Here is a 21,021-nt window from a genome sequence, read left to right on the forward strand (position 1 = left end):
CCACAATATTTGTGCAGATATGGGTGATGTAGGCAAAAGTGCTTTTTGAACGACAGTGAGAGAATTCATATTGGTAGTCATTTATTAGATGAGTCTTCAAGGAAGTGTAGCAGTTATGTGTTGATGGCTCTTTCCATTACTATGGAAAGAACTGAAGTAAAAGAAATTGGACAGTACAAGTAAAGACTAATCACCTTTTTAGGGATGGATTGAATACAAGATAATTTCCAGATTGCAGGGTAGATATGAGTGGAGAAGCAGTGTGTAAAAATGAAACACAGAATGGGAGTCAACTCTGGAGGACAAACCTTTAAGACAATCAGAGGAATGCCATCAAGACTAGGAGACAGTGAGAGAATTCATATTGGCAGTCATTTATTAGATGAGTCTTCAAGGAAGTATAGTAGTTATTTGTTGATGGCTCTTTCCATTACTATGGAAAGAACTGAAGTAAAAGAAATTGGACAGTACTTTGAAAGTAAAGACTAGTCACCTTTTTAGGGATGGATTGAATACAAGATAATTTCCAGATTGCAGGGTAGATATGAGTGGAACAGCAGTGTGTAAAAACGAAACACAGAATGGGAGTCAACCCTGGAGGACAAACCTTTAAGACAATCAGAGGAATGCCACAAGACTAGGAGACTTTTTGGTATCCAATCTGAACAAAATTTTTCTGATCTCCTTCTAGTGAAAGGACAAACTGGACATTGGATTATAGAGTGTTTGGAATGGTTGGGGGGACATTTATCAAAATTACCAGTATAAGAAGCAGAGTAGGAAGCTAAGAGGGGGTGGCTTTTTCTGTTGGTGATGAGGCAACAGAACCATCAGGATGATAGTGGTGGGTGCAGTGTTAGGAAGAAATTGCAACTAACAGCTTTGGCTAGAGATCAGAATGCATGGCTACCATTTGGACAGGATGTAAGTTTCCTACATTTAGCTCTTTCAAAGTCAGTTTTCGACATGTTTTCTTGAAGCTGTTGTATTGGAATAAAGAATTTTAAATGCAAGCCAGTTGTGGTATGATTAATTGTTCTCTTGTACAGCTTTGGCACACCTGTGGCAGAACCAAGGCTTAGCTAAGAAAGGGGAACATAAGTAGAATGGGGAATAAATGTTTCCATGCCAATAAGAATTATTTCAGTGATACATTCAGCACATAAGTTTGGGTCAGGTGGCTGGAAGCAATAATCCATCTAAGGAAATGTTGCATAGAACATCCCACTAGGCTTTCTTGTAATGAAGCATATGTGTGTGTGTGTGTAGGTGTGAGTGTTCTTTCATGGGGAACATATCAGCCATAGATTGTGGTCTGAAATGCTTAAAGAACAGACTACATTCATCCTGTATGATGAGTCACTAGTAAGGAAGAGGTCCAAATTATTCAGAGAGTTATAGGGGTTGCCTGATATTCTAGTAGGCATGTGTATATTTGTGTAAGGTCATTAGTGATGGCAAATATTTTAGTCGCTCTACCTGCTGTACAGTTGGAATAGGAGACCTATTGTTGGTGGTGTTGTTTTGTTGGTGTTGTTAACACTGAATTTGGCAAAGATGATTTCATTATTAAGAAGGCAGGATTGAACAATTTAAGGAAAGGAAATTGAAAAGTTCAGAATGGTTGGTAGCATTAGGAAAGTGGTAGAGACAGCAAATGAATTTGAAAGAATGGAGTAAAGACATTTTCAGCCATAGAAAGTCAAAAGCAGGAGACTCCAGGCAGAAACCTTAAAGAGAGCAAAAACTCTCTTTCATTACTAAGGAAGAACTTGAAACGTCGGAGAGGTGTATTTTTCGTAAGTGAACTCTTAGTCAGTGTGTAAAAGTATTTACTAAATAAAGAGCCAAAGGCTTCAGTTTGGCACTTCAGTACAGACATTTGATAGTGATCGTGTCACCTATAAGGTTTGGCTAGGGCAACTCGTAAATACCAGCGAGTGTATTCCCATAAGCTTTCTGGTCAAATTTCATGCGAAACTTTTATAGTTTCTGTATTCGGCTTTGAAATAATGCTAAATTTAATATCCACTTGATTTTTATAAATTTTGCATTCACCGAACTGAAGACTTTAGCTCTTTATTTAGTAAATACTTTTATGCACCAACCGAGAGTTCACTTATGAAAAATACACCTCTCCTATGTTTCAAGTTCCTTAGCATTGAAAGAGAGTTTTTGCTCTCTTAAGGTTTCTGCCTGGTCTCTGACATAAACCAACCAGTTTGAAACAGCTGTCAGGTCAGTGAAACCTTATCAAAATAGATCAATAGGAGGCAAATATATGGACGCTTGATAGTATCATGTCATCTATAAGGTCCAGCTAGGGCAACTGATAAATGCCAGTAAGTGTATTTCCATAAGCCCTCTGGTCACATTTCATACGAAACTTTTATAGTTTCTGTATTCAGCATTAAAATAATAATGGATTTAATATCCACTTGATTTTTATAAATTTTGCATTGCTGAACTGAAGCCTTTGGTTCTTTATTTAGTAAACAGAATTTACACATCTACTAAGAGATCATTACTTAAGGAAGCATGTGATGGAGGGAACTATGGGTGGGAGAGTATTGGACCTGGTCACAGTATAAGATGAGCTATCTATAATCAAGGTGACAACATTGCCTCTGGTGTGAGATTAAGGCCAGTAAGACAAAATATACAGTTGGTTGTACTACAGATCAGGGAGTTCCACAGATGATCTGGAAAACATGCACCACCAAATTAGTACAATGAGTACAGGTTGGTGATTATTATGGGGGACTTCAACTATGAAGATATAGACTAGAAGGAAGAAAGATCACATGGCAGGAAGGAAATAGAATTTATGCACCTACTAAGAGATCTTTACTTACGGCAGCATGTGACAGAGGGGACTAGGGGTGGAGAGTATTTTACCTGGTCACAGGATAAGAAGAGCTAACAATAACCAAGGTGAGTGACCATATTACCTCCAACTGATGAAAGTGACTATGCTGTCTTGACTTGGGAGATTGTAAAACATAAATATTCTGTCAAGAAGGAGTATATGTAGAACTACAATTATGACAAGCTTAGGAAGAAGCTTAAATCTGTGCAATGGCATAAAACACTGCAGGGTAGGGATGTTAGTAGTGCAAGGGATATAGTTAAGGGTCATCTAAAGGAAGCAATATTAAATTATATACCTAGGGTAAGGAAGGTTAATCAGTTAGGAGTTAGATGGATGAATACAGGAAACCTCGCTTAACGTGATTAATTAATCTATCAATTAATGTGCACTAAGTGAAATTGTGTTAAGTGAACGCAATAAACAATAAGAATAATTATAATTCATCCATCGCTTAGGCGTAAATCTAAAAAAAAAAAAAAATCAGTGAAATTTACAGTGAAAAATTTATTTGAGGATAAAATCATCGAAGTTAATAAAAATCAACTGCTTCCAGTTTTATTTAATGTCTAAGCATTTGATTGAGCTACATTTTTACAAAAAAATTAAGTAAAGATGTTTGAATAGTGTTCGACTTTTCATCTTGTCATGCAATTTTCGATAGCTGGTGATTGCTTTATCAAGATTTCAGCAGACTTGGAAGCTTTGTTCCACATCAGAATCAGCAGCAAACAAAATTTCCTTAGCATGCTCACTGTGATTGAAAACTAGCTCAAGTTATTTTGCAGTTAGTTTCTTAGTCTTAACATTCTCTTGTTCACACTCCTTATCTTCTTCTTCTTCATATGCATGCTGTTCTAGTTGAAGGAGATCATTCTCGCTTAACTATTCTGAATGGGAATCACACAAGTTTCTCACACTTTCATCATCCAGTTCATTAAATCCAAGTTCTTTTCAAATTGTGCTGATTTCTTCAATAATGTTAGATCTCGGATTTTGCACATGATAAACTAACATAGACTTCAGTTCAAAGTCGCCTTCTGCAATGCCTCCTAATAAAATCATAAGACGATCTTTAGATACTTTGTATCCTGGCTTCGATGCTTCAGTTTTAGCTAAGAAAGTTTTTGTTGGGATCGTTTCAAAAAGAGACCAGTTTCGTCAATGTTGAATATTTGACAATTGTCATAATCACTCTCCTGAATTATCTATTGCAATTCATCAGGAAACTTGGCTGCAGAATCTTTATCAGCACTACTGATTCCCCACTTATTCTTACATTATGCTCGATTTTTAAAATAGTAAAATAATCCTAAACTGGCAGTAAAGCTTTCACATTCTTCTTGAAATTAGGCCTCTTTCAATGATGTAAAAATATTGAGAGCTTCTGCCTGAATATTCCTTGTACTTGTAACAGTTGCAACTTTTCCATGTTCTTTGCTCTTATTCGATATGGTCCGAACTGTAGACTCGCTATATCCCAGGTCTCACACAATCATTGTATTATTAGTACCAATTTCACGTCTCTTAATGACTTCCAGCTTTACCTCTAATGTAATTATTTTTATTCCCTTTTTATTACTGCTGCTTTCTTTATCAGTCTTTCCCTTTTCCATATCAGGGGTTGAATATAATAGAGCCTTATAGGTATTCTAAATTAAAGCAAAATGAAGGAAAAGTGATTGAGCAAGAGAACAGAGTTTGCACGTGCACTTGCGATGATAGCTTTGAGTCAACTGCTGAGTGTCACCGGCCACTGAGCACTGCCACTTCACTGACAAATGCCACCGATCGCTGCAGATTAGCGACAAAAATATTTTGTGTAACGTAAAAAAATCACGTTAACTGATTAGTCACTCACTTAAAGTGGGAAATAGCATCATTTAACTCAATTGCACATATCGAATTCTCATTAAGCGAGGTTTTCCTGTAATATCATTATGCACGAAGCTGCAGAAGAAGAAAATGCCGTGGGGAGTATATAAAGAGAAAGGTGACTGCATGGCAAGGAAGACAAAATCAGATTATGAGAAGAATTTAGTGAGCAGGTCAAAGGAAATCCCAAAGAATTCATTTGTTATGTGGCAAGTAAGAGGAAGAATAACTATGAAAGATTAAGCTTAATGAGTGATGATGATGATGGTCACGAGGAGACAGAAGCAGATAAAATAGTTGAGTTACTGAGTGACCACTTTGCAAGCATATATCGTCCTAGTGAGTTGTTGGAAGTTTTTTCACTTGGTTATACTATAAATTAAAGATACCAAGAAATTATATACTCAGTTTAATCCTTTATCCAAGTGTAAGCAAATAAAGTTTGCGCCTGAAGTATTTTCAGGACTGGGGCAACTCGTATAAGGAAGCTAAGACTTCACATTACTTGCCTTTGTTTGCTTACGCTTGGATAAAGGATTAAACTAAGTGAAAAAACTTCCAACAGCTTTCTCTACTCCAGAGTAATTTAATAATAACATGTGACACCTTTTGGCAACTTGTATATGAAAATATGACTTCTGCATTACTTCAACCTTAGTATCACCTCCAGGTCTGGCTCCCACTGAAGAGACTTCAATAAAGGTTGAAACCAGTCTGGGTAGTGACCCTTCCCATAATGCATAGCATTATACATGTCTGCAAGGAGATATGCTTTGCATTATGGGATACTAAGTGATGTGAAGTCTTTGCTTCTTTATACAAGTTGCCCCAGTCCTGAAAATACTTCAGGCGCAAACTTTGTTTGCTTACACTTAGATAAAGGATTAAACCAAGTATATAATTTCTTGTATCTTTAATTTATCATCCTAGTGAGGTTACTGCTTTAACCTGTGTGACAGACAATAATGTGGGAACAGAGGTGGATGAATTGGAGGTTCTTAGAATATTGCAGAATCTCAATGTAAATTCAGCTGTGGGATTAAATAGGATATCAGCTAGTGTTTTGTGAGAATGTGCAAGGGAACTGGCAATGCCTCTGACTAAGCTGTTTCATTTAAGTCTAAGCTTTTTTAGAGTTACAAGGGAGTGGAACGAGGGTAAAATGATTCTTTTGCATAAGAGAGGTTTCTAAGACTACAGTAGCAAATTATAGACCAGTCATTATCTCAAGCTTGGTGGTAAAAATACTAGAAAAATTGGTAAAAAAGAGAATTCAAGAATGGGCGGATAAAAATATGATAATGCATGAGAGGGTCAACATGGTTTTGTGAAGGGTTGGTCATGACTTAGTAATTTACTAAATTTTTATAATAGAGTAACAGCTGAGATGAATAAAGGAAATGGCTACATGATGATTTTGCAAAGGCATTTGACAGAATACCACATGGAATACTGTTACGCAAATTAGAACAAACAGGGATGGATACAACACTGGTTAAGTGGATAAGAGGGTAGCTGCTGAACAGATCAAAAAGTGTTAAATGGAGGTGCAGAATCGAGGCAAAAACAGGTGACTAGTGGTGTGCCACAAGGTTCAGTGCTGGGACCATTGCTGTTTAATTTACACATAAATGATATAGGAAATAACCTCCAAGGAAATATTTGGTTGTTTGCTGATGATGCAAAATTGGGTAGAGTAATAGTTAATCAAGGCAATGTGGAGAGCTTGCAGGAAGATTTAAATAGGCTGTCAGTATGGGCAAAAGTTAATGGGTATCAGTTTAATGTTGAGAAATGTAAAGTTATGCATTTTGGGATAAATAGATTACAAGCTGTGTATCACATTGTTGGCACTGTACTCCAGGAAATAGATGAAGCTAGAGATTTAGGGTTAGTTGTAGATAGAGAGTTAAAGTTTAGAGGATATTTAAGTTAAGGGATATCATATCCCATATTGTTTCTTAGCCGAATAAGAAACTCAAAGAGTTTCATGCCGAATATAGAAACTATATAAAGTTCGGCGATTCCAAGCATAAGCAAATACCTGGATAGTGCAGCACCTGACCCTTGAAGGTAGTGTAAGCTGAGGCAACTCATATAAAGGGTGGAGCAAGCTCCGATCAGTATTCTTGATATTTACCCATAATGTGAACTTAACTCCTAGGAGCTATATTTTGTTCAACATTATGAGAGAAGGTCACTACCCAGACCGGTTTCAGTCAGGTGCTGCACTATCCAGGTATTTGCTTACACTTGGAATCGCCAAACTTTATATAGTTTCTATATTCGGAATGAAACTCTTTGAGTTTCTTATTCGGCTAAGAAACAATATGGGATATAATATCCCTTAACTTAAATAAGTTCATGTCGCCGAATTGAAGCCTTTGTTTCTTCGTTATAATTAATAGTTTAGAGGATATATTGCTAAGGTTGCTAAATTAGCCCATAAGATTACTTGGCTAGTGAAGAACACGTTAACAAGTGCAGATAAGGAAGTTGTAATTCCTCTTTATAAGACCTTGATACGCCCACAACTGGATTACTGTGCTCAAGTCTGGTTCCCTGGGTTTCTTGAGGAATAGGAAGCAGTGGAGAGGATTCAGAGGCGAGTTACCAAGATGGTGAATGGCCTGGAATGTTCCCTATGAGGATAGATTGAAGGTATGTGGATTGCAGAAGTTGGTTGATAGGAGAAAAAGAGGGAATATGATAGAAACATTTAAGTTGGTTAAAGGATTTTATAGGATAGATGCAGGGAAATGTTTCAGCACTTGGCTAGAGGGAACAGAACAAGGGGGTCATCCCTGGAAGTGGAATAAAGGTGCAAGGACTAGATTTTTTGCTTGGAGAGTGGTGAAAGTGGGGTTGCCAGAGTCAGTTGTGAGTGTTTTGTCTGTTAATGGGTTCAAGAGGTATAATAGAATGGGTCTCTCACGATGAGTCTTCAGACTCCATGGAGGTGCCTGTATTATAATAATAATGATAATAATAATAATCTATGGAAAATTCCATACTCTATTGGTTTAACTATCCTAAAGGAAGTATAGGAGGCAAGGGATCTTCAGGGTGATAGTCAAAAGAAATTTGAAGTTTAAAGGATGTATCACAAAGGTGGTGAATCTAGAGGATTGCTACAACATTGAGAAGGATGTTGACATCCAATTTATCTACCTCTATTTCACATCAGTAATGTCATATCTGGAGTTGTATCTCCATCCAGATAGTATATATTCATGCAAAAGATCACTCAAGTAATTCATCCATATCATTTGTTTCTTTTACTTCCCTATTATTAGCACTCATTCAAGTCATTATTCCCTTTACTCTAGTTTATTGTTCATGAGCTTGCCAGTCTCTTTTTATATGCCCTCTGCCAGTGGCACACTCAAGATTTAATCTTGGGGGGAGGGGGGGGGTTGAGTAGACGATTTAAGAAATAGACACTATGCATTGCATATGATCTATGACTGAGCATCTGCAGTGATCGCCAATACATGATACCTGTGATCTCCTGTGGCCGGGTTGGGCAAACAAAGTAGCACTACGTCCGCCCGAGCACTACTTCGTTCACCTTGCATTCACAGCGGCCGTGATTCCTGAGAGCTATAGGGTATTACCCTTATATGACTGCTAATTCATAAGTTGTATAGAAATAGAAGACCTGACACAATATAAATAAAAAAATGAATTTTAATTAGAAAAGATTTTTGGAAAATTTTCTAGTGTTTTTTTTTCCTCTTTTTTTTTGGGGGGGGGGAAGGGGGGGGGGGGGCTTTGGCCTGTTCCTTCCTTGTGCAAAAAAGTACACCAAGTTTTCTGGCAGCTGCAGAAGCTATAGTTGAAATGTGGTTGTACCAAGAAAGATCAAAGGTACAGGCAGGTCAGTCTGAGTAGAGAAATCTGATTGTGTTTGGATATCTCAGTATTATTGAAGGTAAGGGTGAGGGATGAGAGTTATTTCCTGTGAGAGATCAGACATTACTGAGTTTTGGTTGCACTGAAGTTTATAAGGTTGTTCCTGCCCCACTGGGATATAGCTAGATCTGAGTTCAAATCACTGATCATGGTAGATCTTGAGGATTTTAATATTTGAGCACTACAAAGTTTGTTGAATGAATTGCATCTCTTTCATGCAAAACGGTGTGAAGTTGGCTTAACTATTATTTATTTGGACACATTTCTTCAATTTCTGCAATGCTATGTACAATTCTAAGTTGGTTGTGGTGCCTCTCACCAAAAAGTAAAAAGCAACATGGTTCTGAAACAAAGGCCACTTCAAGACTTGTCTTGAAGTGGCCTTTGTTTTGTACCAGAACCATGTTGAAGAATTTTTTTTTCAACTTTAAGAACTGGTCTTTCTATTTCACATTGTAAAAAAACTCAGTATAAAATACAAATAAATAATACTTGGAAAATATTTAAGGAAAAATATTCAGTTGTTTGCTGATGATGCAAAACTAGGAAAAGTATAATCAGTGAAGATAAAGAGATCCTACAGATGAATTAAATAGATTTAGCAGTATGGGCAAAGCATAACAGTAGCAAGTTTAAGATGGCCAAGTACAAGGCTTATAATCTCTTCATACATTTTGGGATGAAGAGATCACAAGCTGTACAATATGTTGATGACACTGAACTGAGCTGCAGGAAATTAATGAGGTCAAAGATCTGGGGGGGATGATTGTGGACTGGGAGTTGAAGTTTAGAGGCATATTGCAAAGGTGGCTAAAACAGCACATCTGATTATGGTTGTTGAGTACACTGGCAAAGCATGGAAAGAGGTTATTCTCCTTAATAAGGACACATCTGGACTATTGCACCTAGATCTAACAGATAAGTTTAGATATTGATGGTTATTCATGACTTATTTTTAACAGTATTAACACCAACACACAATTTTATCAAAGAGATGTTTTATTACTTATATTTCACTGAATTTCAACTGAGCATCATCAAAGCACAATACACTTGTACACGCGAATTCAAATATAAGGAGCAACTGAAATGCCTATTGATCCCACTGGTCAACTATTCTGTAGAAAGGGCTTCTGCAGGCTTATCAACTCTTCACATAGCGACTTGACTCCTAAACCTAATAGGATTGTGTCTAATAATGAACATTACGTTGCATCAGCTATAACACAATAATCAGAGCAGCATTCTAGGCTTAAGCAGAGGATCCTGTTTGAGGCATATATTACAGTCCAGTACAGGCCATTGTTGCTATAGATGAGGGTTGGTTAGTTGATTTAGATTTACAGGTGAAGCAACTCAGGCTATGAGGTCAGTGTATTTATTTCTATTAATTGTAAGTGTTCTAATAGCCAAGTTGCCTGTTTTGAAGATGAAAAACCCCACCTTTTCAGGAGGAAACACCCTATCATCTCTGTATAAGACTGGCTAACTCACCTTCAATTGAAAAGCAGATACTTAGGGTTCTTTGCATCCTAGATGAGATTGAAACTTAGGTCTTTCCACCGAAAGGCATCATAAGAAAGCTATATGAGCTTCCACAGCAACTGAGTTATGAAAGCCCTTATAGCAGATGAGAGATATATGAGACATGAGAATAACCTTAAAGATAAACTTTACAAAGCACATGAATTTCCATGGTCTTGAAATGGATTATCCTCAAAATGTCTGTTGAGAGAGAGAGAGAGGGAGAGAGAGGGTGGGGGAGGAGGTACAAAACTGACATCCTGGAAATTACGTAGAGCACATGAAATACAAGGGGGGTCTGAAAAGTTCTCGGCCTCGACCATAGATGGCAACACTATTGGCAAGTTTTTTTTTTCTAAGTTGGTACATCTGTCGTAAGCATCCATGTGAAATTGCAAGTCATTCTATCAAGTAGTTTGTTTTATACAGCTGTCTGAAGCAAAAGTGTTGTCTGTATCCAAATGGATAAAATTGAGTATCGTTATAAAATTCTTTGTAAAAGAACATTTAACGCCAAAAGAAACTGATTTGAAGTTAATAAAAGTTTACAGGCACTCTTCTCTTTCATTTTCGACAATTAAGAAATGGGCTGCCGAATTTAAATTTTGCATAGATTTATTACTATGGATGACATTTGGATTCACCATTACACACACACCAGAATCCAAACAACAGCAAAAACAGTGGAAAGAAGCCGGTTGTTCAGTGCCAAAGACAAAGACATGACTTTTCCATCAGCAGGAAAAAGTCATGGCATCAATGTTTTGGGATGCTAAAGGCATTATTTTGTTTATTAATTATCTTGGAAAGGGTAAAACTGGGGAATATTATTCTGATCTTTTAACCAGACTAGATGAAAAAATTCGTGAGAAAAGACCCGGTTTGCAGAAGAAAAAAATCATCTTTCATCAGGACAATGCACCTGCCCACAAAGGTGTTTTGGTAATGGGAAAATTAAGGGATCTGCACTATGAATTGTTGTAACATCCACCTTATTCCCCAAATTTGGCTCACTCTGACTTCTATCTCTTCCCAAAACAAACTCTTCATCGCTGGTCAGCATTTTTCTTCAAATCAAAAGGTGATTGCAACTGTAGAGGGGTATTTTGCAGATCTTATTGAGAGCCACTACAGGGACAGGATAATGGTGCTGGAGCATTGCTGGAATAAATGTATTAGTCATAATGGAGATTATGTTGAAAAATAAAAATAATTTTGAAATTATAAATTCGTTTTTTCATTGTTGGGTCGAGAACTTTTCAGACCACCCTCGTAAAGAAAGACATTTCACGGCAGTGACCTAGTTTTTACTCACTGAGAAGATTCAAAGCACCACCTGTAGTTATTATTGTTATTAATATACAGCAACTCCGTGGAATTAGAAAACTAACCACTATTTGCAAAATACCTATCATATCACTCCTGAAACTCATTCACACCATCAGTACCCTGATGGTGTGAATGAGGAACCAATAGCAGGAGTAACCAATAGCTCTCTCTTCTTCTCTCTACTAATCATGAATTGAAAAATTTCTTTTTTGTCAATCTTATAGAACTCCTTTAGTAATTTATATGTTTATATCATGCCGCTCCTTTTCTGCAACCATATGGAATTGAAGGTGTGTGTGGGTTGCAACTAGACTTTGCAACACACACTTTTAATCTATCCTCACTCACACACACACACACACACACACACACACACACACACACACACACACACACACACACACACACACACACACACACACACAATCTATCCTTTCAATAATTCCACACACTTGTCATAGATTGGTCACCCATCTCTGGATCCTCTCCACTGTCTTCTTGAAGAAACCCAGGTGAACAAATCTGTATATGGTAATCTAGATGCAATCTTACTTATAGCCCTGTACAGAAGGATAATAACTTCCCTATCTCTACTTGTCAATGTGTTCTTCATCATCCATGTAATCCTTTGAGCTATTTTTCCAACTTTGCAATATGCCCTCTGAACTTCAACTCTGTCCACTACATCCCCAAATTCCTATACCTCAATTTCCTGCAATCTAGCATCATCAACACTATAAACGGTATGTAACTGTTTCATCTCAAAGTGCATAACCTTACATTTTTCAACATGAATTTGATAATTATCCTTTGCCCACACTGCCAATTTATTTATATCATCCTGCAGGATCTCTTCATCAGCTTTAATAACTACTGGCCTCCCCAGCTTTCATCAGAAAACAAGAGCCGCTACATCTCAGTCAGTATAGAAAAAGCCTTTTAGTTGGAAAGACCTGGGTTCGATTCCCGTCTTTGATGTGAGGAACCTTTATTTGGTCTCATTCGATTAAAGGTGGGTTAGCTGGTCTCATATGGAGGTAGGATTTTTTCACCCAGAAACTTGGATTTTTCTTCTCCCATAACAGGCAAACTGGTCCTGTGAACACACATATACGGATCTACAGTCATAAATATTTAATCCCCCCCCCCCATGAGGAAGCTCAACTCGCCCCAGTAGGAATGAGGGAGAAAAGGGAGGAAACGCCATACAAATAAATAAAGAAATAAAATCAGAAAACAACTCAATACTTCCCCTTGATGTTTTAAGGATACTTGTGACATAAAGACTGAATAATATATGCACGTAAACACAAGAAAGATATTTAATTAACCAAATATTTCGGTCTGGAAATAGCAGACCATCTTCAGTAGCACTACAAGAACAGTTTTAAAAAAATACCAGGTAGAATACTAACAATAGATCATTTAAAAATAGAACAAGCCACGTCATCTTATATCACTAAGTATTAAAGGGAATGTTTTTAAGCAGAGCCATGATTGAAATAAAGATATTAATTAAAATATTAAATAACATAAAATTAATATGAATTAATGAGTTATCCTGATTAGACTTTCCCAGATTTTTGATATAGATATACAGTCATTCGGATTCAGGTTAGGACGATGGAGTAAGGCCTCTATGCTTTCTTTGAATAAACATTCAAATTTATAATGGGATCTATGTAAGAGGCGAGTTTTTGACCAAAGGATGTTGTGGTTAGTTTCAATCCCATGCTGAGCCAATCCAGATTTTTCAGGTTTGTTGTGATGAATGGAGGACTGATGTCCTTGGATTCTTTTTTCACGAGAATGTCAGTTTTTCACAGGTCGTTATATTCTTAAAGAATCAGCTCATCATCCTTGTCAAAAAACAGGAATCATAAAATGTCTAATCAGAAGAGCCAAAACTAATTGTTCTACTTCTAATTTTCTACAGAAAGAACTTTCTACTATCCAACAACACATGAAATTCAATGGTTTTTCCGAAAAGAGTACTCAACATCTTCTTGATTCTTATAATCCATCACAAAACAACGAAGATTCAATACGTCGGGTTACAATTCCTTACATCTCCGGGATTTCAGAACCTATCGCAAGAATTCAGAAGAAATATGAGTTAACAGCTACGTATTCACCTATTAACAAATTATCTTCCCATTTTCCTTCTCCTAAAGACAAACGCTCAGCTATATCTCTTCCTGGAGTTTATCAAATTCCCTGCAACTGTGATCTCTCCTATTTTGGACAAACTGGACGTTCTCTTGAAAAAAGAATCCAAGAACATCAATCCTCCATTCATCACAACAAACCTGAAAAATCTGGATTGGCTCAGCACGGGATTGAAACTAACCACAACATCCTTTGGTCAAAAACTTTCCTCTTACATAGATCCCACTATAAATTTGAACATTTATTCAAAGAAAGCGTAGAGGCCTTACTCCATCATCCTAACCTGAATCGGAATGACATCTATATCAAAAATCTGGGAAAGTCTAATCAGGATAACTCATTAATTCATATTAATTTTATGTTATTTAATATTATTAATTAATATATTTATTTCAATCATGTCTCTGTTTAAAAATATTCCCTTTAATACTTAGTGATATAACATCATGTGGCTTGTTCTATTTTTAAATGATCTATTGTTAGTATTCCACCTGGTATTTTTTTATAACTGTTCTTGTAGTGCCACTGAAGATGGTCTGCTTTTTCCAGACCAAAATATTTGGTTAATTAAATATCTTTCTTGTGTTTACATGCATATATTATTCAATACTTCCCCTTAAATCATTCCTTTTAATAATAATATACAAATTAAAGAGCTGTAGCCCTAGCACAGAGCCTTAAAGTACTCCACTAGTCACCCTCATTTCCTTGTATTACAATCCACCACATACTACTTTCTGGTACCTGTCAGCCATCCTCTATTCATGCTACCAGCTTCATATCCATTCCCATTTGTTCTTACTTATTTAATAGACTTCCATATTGTATTCTGTGAAATGCTCTTGCAAAGTCCAGCAGTAACATGGTATAGCCATTTCCTTTATCGGTTTCTGCTGTTCACTATTATAAAATATAAATCAAGGCAGGACACCTACTTTTTACAAAGCTGTACTGTCCACGAGGAAGTATCATATCCTATCTTCCCATTCCCAGATTTTATCTTTAAATACCACTCATGAGATACTACTAACCAAAGAGGATAAAACTGTTTAAATTTTAGAAAGTAGAGAGATAAGGCTAAGGCTCTGAATGATATGTCAATCTGTGTCTGGAGTTATGGTCAATATGATGGAGAAGTTTGTGAGGATTAGGATATAGAATTAGGCTGATAACAACAAATATTCTCTGTGATGGTCAGCATGGGGATTGCTGAAGGAAGGTCATGTTTTGGCAAATCTGCTTAGGTATTACAAAAAAGTGATGCACTGGTCTGTATGTTTGGCACCATTTATAAAAGGTCTTTGATAGAATGCTACATGACAAGTATTGGTAAATAAACTGAAATGGATGGGTTAGATAAGATTAGCAAGTTGGATAAGTGACTGGTTGTCATTTAAGCATATGGGATATCACTTTGTATGGTGGAGTGTTATCCCAAAAAGAAAGCAATTAATGGCATATGCCATAGGGGTCTTTTTATGAGCATTGTTGTTTATCTTGATGATGATATTGGGACAGTTCTAAGTGGATGATATGCAGTTGTCTACAGATCATCCAGGATTTGGGAGAAATATGATGATATATCTATTCATATCCATCTTACAGGAGGATATTCAAAGACTTGTGTGAGCAGGCAAATAAGTTGGGATACCAGTTCAGTGTTTCAAAGTGTAAAGTTTTGAAATATTGTAGGATAGGAAGTTATGCAGAATATACACTCAGTGGAGAAACGATGAAGATAGTAGAGGAGATAAGGAATTTGGGAGTGTTGATGTACTGTGACCTGAGGTTTAGGGGTCACACTACTAAACTTCTGAGAACATCACAACAGATTATAGCATGATGAGGAAATCTATTCCACATTCTAGTCTCTGGAATGCGGAGTATAAAGAAAGACTGAAGATATGGCATGCACAGAGCCCTTGAATCAGAGGAGAGGAAAATATAACTGATACTTAAGTTGCTAAGGAGTTGTTACCAGATTCATCTAGAAGTGATTCTTCAGAGAATGGAGAGGAAAACTGATAGAGACAAGAGGCTGTCTCTGGAACCTATATAAGAAAGGTATAAGCAAACCAGTGAGGAGCAGGTTCTTTAAACTGAAAATGGTTGGTGAGTGGAATGCATTGTCTAAGAGTGCAAAAACAGCTGAATGGGTTTATGAGATTTGATGGGCTTTGTGTGCAAGTCTCAACTCTTGAGGTATAACATTAATAATACTTTAATAACAGTTTATAGAAAACAGCAAGGGCATTAATCATCTATAATTCCTTCACATCAACAAGTATAATGAACATATATTAACTATAAGATATATAATCACTGGAAAATTTTTCTCATGGTACTGTATTTCAAACTACAAATGCTTACCCATGTAAAGTTCTGGGATATGCTCTACAAGGGTCCACCTTGGGTCCATAGGAACGTGATTTTTATCTGCCAGCAGCCTGCATACTTGACCCACTGTCATTCGTTCATCCACTAATAGACTTTTAGCACTATTATCAGCAGTGAATGCTTTAATAAAGAGCTGTGTAACAAAAGAAAAAAAAAAGTTTAAAAAGATGATGTGTATAACTTTCATACTGTATATAGTTATTCATCTAATAAAAATTTATTTACAGGATCTCTCATGTATTCAAAACAATTTTATGAATTTTATTCTTAAAGTGGTCAGTCATCTAGTCTTAGTCGATATTGCTAAATGTATAACTGCTGATGTAATTTCCTTTCATACTCAAAGAATGTAGTATTTGACTTCCATAACTGAAAGAGGTCTCACATCGAATGAGTAGTATCAGTGGAAGTAGCTGTAGATCCAGGAATGAGCTGTTGTGTTTGTATACAAATGCTAGAAGTGTAAGAAACAAGGCAGATGAAATGGTTCCACTAATCGAGTCTGTTCACCCAAAAACTGTTGGAATAAGTGAGACATGGTTAGATGAGGATGACATCTTGACAGGAATAGAGATGAAAGGGTATGATGTGTTTTGTAAGTATAGAAGGGATAAAAAAGGGAGGGGGGGGGGAGTGCTATTGATAACAGAGAAAGAGTTATGTCCATACAAAGTAGAGATGCAAGATGGAAATAGTGCCAGTGGTTTTGAGGCAGTATGGTGTGAAATAGAGGTGGATGGAATGAAATACTTGGTTTGGAGGTTGTTATAAACCAGGTAATGTGTGGATGGTAGTGACTATGAAATGTTTAAATCAAATTAGCCTAGAAAATAAGAAAAGAGTGATCATTATGGGTGATTTTAAATATGACAATATAGACTGGAATGATGAGATAGAAACTGGAAGTAAAGAAAATGAGTTTCTTGAGTTTTTGAGGGATAACTACCTCAGACAGTATGTAACAGAGGGCACACAAGGATTGAGGGTCTTGGATTTGGTCATCTCATCAGAGGATGTAATTATAAATTAGGTGTCAAATCACCCACCAATTGGTGAGAGTGACCATGAGGTGATTACCTGGGTGGTTGCCAGCAGTGCGATGACCTCTGTAAGAAAAGGGCATATGTGGTACTACAGGGGGGTAGGGATTATGAAGAGCTCAGGAGACAGCTTGTGGGTGTAGCATGGAATGAGAATTTAGCTGGAAAAGAGATCAATGCAGCTTGAGGGATTTTCAAAAACTCTCTATTAGATGCAATGTCTAAATGTATTCCAAGGGTGAGAAGGTTAAATAATGTAGATGTGAAATGCATGAATAAAGAGATTAATCATGCGATACAGAGAAAAAGGACATTATGGAGGCAGCATAAGAGAAGTGGAAATAACCAGTTCCATGAGGACTACAAAGACCAGGCAAGGCAGGTGACTTGGTTGATGAGAGTAGCTAAAGAGAGGTATGAACAGCAGTTAGCTAATGAAGCCTAAAAGAATTCTAATGAGTTAAGTGGGATAAAAATCCCTATTGTTTTTCAGCCAGTAAGCAAAACTAAGATCGAAAACTATGATCTGAACGTTTCATGCCGACGAACTGTATAGGGATTTTTATCCCACTTAACTTATCAACCTCGCCAGAAAAAAATAGCCGTTTGGCTTTTCATCTTAGAATTCTAATGAGTTCTTTCGATATGTAGCCAGCAAAAGAAAGAATGATTATGGAAGGATGACACTGATTGGAGAAAATGGTATAAAGACAGCTGTTGCGGAAGGTGTGGTGGAGATACTTAATGAGCAGTTCATAAAGGTCTTTCAATCTTGTGAATGTGACTTCATGGAGAGATTGAGAGCAGTCGATGATGGGAAAGAGAGAGAGAGAGACTGACTGTAAGTGAGCAAGAGGTGTATGGAGGGTTGAGCAAACTAGATATAAATAAGGCTGTGGGACTTGATAATATATCACCGCGTATTCTGAAGGAATGTGCCAGGTAGTTGACATCGGCCTTGACATATTTTTTTTAACGAGTCTTGCACTGGGTCAAGTTCCTAAGGAGTGCAAGATTGTGCCACTTCATAAAGGAAGTGATAGAACTCAAGCATCAAACTATAGCCTATCAGGTGTTGAAGTTAAGTTGTTGGAGAAGCTTGCGAGAACTAGGATCCAGAATTGGGTTGACAACAATGGTATTATCTTTGATGAACAGCATGAATTTGCTAAAGGGAGGTCATGTTTTAGTAATCTACTTACTTATTACAATAAAGTGACTGTTTCCTTGGACAGAGGAGAAGGATACACAGTAATATACTTAGATTTTGCAAACGCTTTAGCAGATGGGGTTGGATATTAGATTAGTGCATTGTATTGGAGACTGGCTATCTGATAGGTATCAACAAGTTGTGTATTGGGGAGCGATATCCAGGAAAAGGAAAGTTACAAGTGGTGTGCCTCAGGGGGTCTGTTTTAGGGCCACTGCTGTTTAACTTATATATTAATGATAGTGGTGAAGATTTGGATGGAGATATTCAGTTGTATGTGGATCATACAAAGTTGGGAAGAGCCATGAAGAGTAGACAAGATGTTGTGGCCTTGCAAGAAGACTTGAATAAATTGAGTGATTGGGCAAGCAAATGGGGATGAGAGTTCAATGTTGCAAAATGTAAGGTTTTAAAATTTGGAAAACAAAGATAGGATGCAGAATTTATTCTTGGCAAGAATATATTGTTGGAGGTGGAGGAAATAAGAGATTTGGGGGGTGATAGTGGATAAGGATCTGAAATTTAGGGAACACATTGCCAAAATTGTGAAGACAACACAAAGGCTTCTGGGAATGATGCAGAGGACACTGACTTGTAGAAGTAGAGAGATTTTTGTTCCATTGTACAAGGCTTTGATTAAGCCACACATGGACTATTGTGCCCAGATTTGGTCACCTGATTTTCAGAAGGATGAAGAGATGTTGGAAAGGGTCCAGAGGCGACTGACTAAGGTGGTTTCTAACCTCTGGAATGTCGAGTATGAGGAAAGATTGAGGAGATGTAAATTGCAGAGTTAGTAAGGGGTTGTTATAGGATCAATGCTGGAGAAGTTCTACAGAAAATAGTGGGAGATCGGGGGGAGAACTAGAGGTCATCCATGGAAACTGTATAAAGAGGGTGTGAGTAGGGGAGTGAGAAGCAGGTTTTTTTCGTGCAGAGTTGTGAATAATTGGAATGCCTTGCCTGAGAGTGTGGTGTCTGCAAGAAGTTTGAGTGTGTTGAAGACACAGTATGATGAGCTGTGAGTGTGATAAAAGGACCTCCCAGATGTTTAATAAAATTAGTTTAATCCTTTATCCAAGTGTGAGCAAACAAAGTTTGCGCCTGAAAGTATCTTCAGGACTAGCTCGCTCCACCTTTGCAATGAGTTGCCCTGGTGTTGTACCACCTTAACCCAGTCCTGAAGATACTTTCAGGTGCAAACTTTGTTTGCTCACACTTGGATAAAGGATTAAACTAATTTTATTATACTCTAACCAAGTGAAAAATAAACTTTTAACGACCTCCCAGATGAGTCTGACTCTATGGGGTCTGTTGTAATAATAATAATAATAATAACTATGACATGTTTGCAATGAAACTATTAAGTTAGATATCAATACAATAACACATAAATATTCCAGAATAATATTGTAATACTGGAGGATAACAATACTAAAAATATGAATTTTTTTTTTCGTAATTCAGAATAAAAAAAAAATCCTTTAAGTTTGAAAGAAGCATGGTGTTGGGATGTCATGCTGCAGGCCTATCCGTTTGGCAATTTGTTGATAAATTGAGCCATCCCACATCAATAATCAGTGACATGATACCATACTGAGATGGAAGCACAGGGGTCAACTGCAAGTGCTACCTGCAATGGATGACCCACCACACTTACCACATGTGACCATAAGGTGCTACAAAGAAATATATGTAAAAATCACCATTTGTCAGCTGACATATCGAACAGAGTTCCAGGCACTGACTGGAACACGAATCTGCACAAAAACGTTCAGAACCGAGACCCGCAACATGGGTGTCCATGGCAGGACTGCAATATGCAAGCCTCAGATTAACCAAACCAAAATGCAGCATCATCTTTAGTGGTGCAAATAGCATGAACAGTGGGATGTGGAAGCTTAGAAAGCTGTGTTATGGAGCAACGAATCATGCTACACCCTCACCTGAGCAGATACACAGTTGTGGGTGTGGCAGGTGCCCAGTGAATGTCTCTTACCAGAGTGCATAACCTCAACTATGAAATTTGGAGGTGGTGGTGTGATGGTATGGTCCTGTTTTTCCTGACTTGGCCTCGGACCTCTGTTTGCAATGCCATGAACACTGAACTCCAAGATTTATCTGAACATTCTGGACAATGTAATGCTTTCTACTTTGTGGCATTTCAACAGAACTGACTCTTGCCTCTTCCAGCAAGACAATGCACCATATCTTACGGCTGCTGCTGTAGCTGCTTGGTTTGTGGACATAAACATCACCACACTTGACTGGCCTCCACAGAGCTCTGATCTGATCTCAACCCTATTGAGCATCTTCTGACCCTCCAGTTCATCTGTGGGATGAATAGGAGGATCAGGCGAGGTCACGGGACATGCATCTCAGAACAGTCCAGGACCTCATTACTTGCCATCCAGGAAGTATAGTCAAAAATTCCCACTGATTGCTATGGTACACCTTTGGAAAGCATGCCCAATAGGATTTCTGTAATCACTGCAGTGAAAGGTGTTATTAAGGTGGGTACCAAGGCTGTCTGTTCTTTAATTCTTGGCTTCTTTCCAAGAATTGTAGATATAAGATATCTAGCATTATATATATTTCTGGTTTAAACCAATAGAGAGTAAAATTTGCTTGGCTGTCCTAAATGGCCAGCCCATTCTTGTTTGTTCGGAACCCAGTGGATATCTCCTAACAGG

At 37.4% G+C, this 21,021-nt stretch overlaps 1 protein-coding gene across 2 annotated transcripts in view; it reads right to left on the minus strand.

Annotated features, from left to right (window-relative positions):
- LOC150100527 (uncharacterized) overlaps positions 1-21,021 on the minus strand; it is a 551,917-nt gene that overhangs the window by 142,758 nt on the left and 388,138 nt on the right. For both annotated transcript variants that reach the window (XM_090402464.1, XM_090402463.1), the window contains one exon: positions 16,052-16,211. In XM_090402464.1, the coding sequence (XP_090258590.1) occupies positions 16,052-16,211 (160 nt within the window). The remainder of the gene's footprint in view (positions 1-16,051; positions 16,212-21,021) is intronic.

The sequence above is a fragment of the Typopeltis vanoorti genome, chromosome 13 (genome assembly GCF_054136105.1).
Source record: "Typopeltis vanoorti isolate ZY-2024b chromosome 13, IOZ_Tvanoo_1.0, whole genome shotgun sequence".
NCBI classification, from domain to species: Eukaryota; Metazoa; Arthropoda; class Arachnida; order Uropygi; family Thelyphonidae; genus Typopeltis; species Typopeltis vanoorti.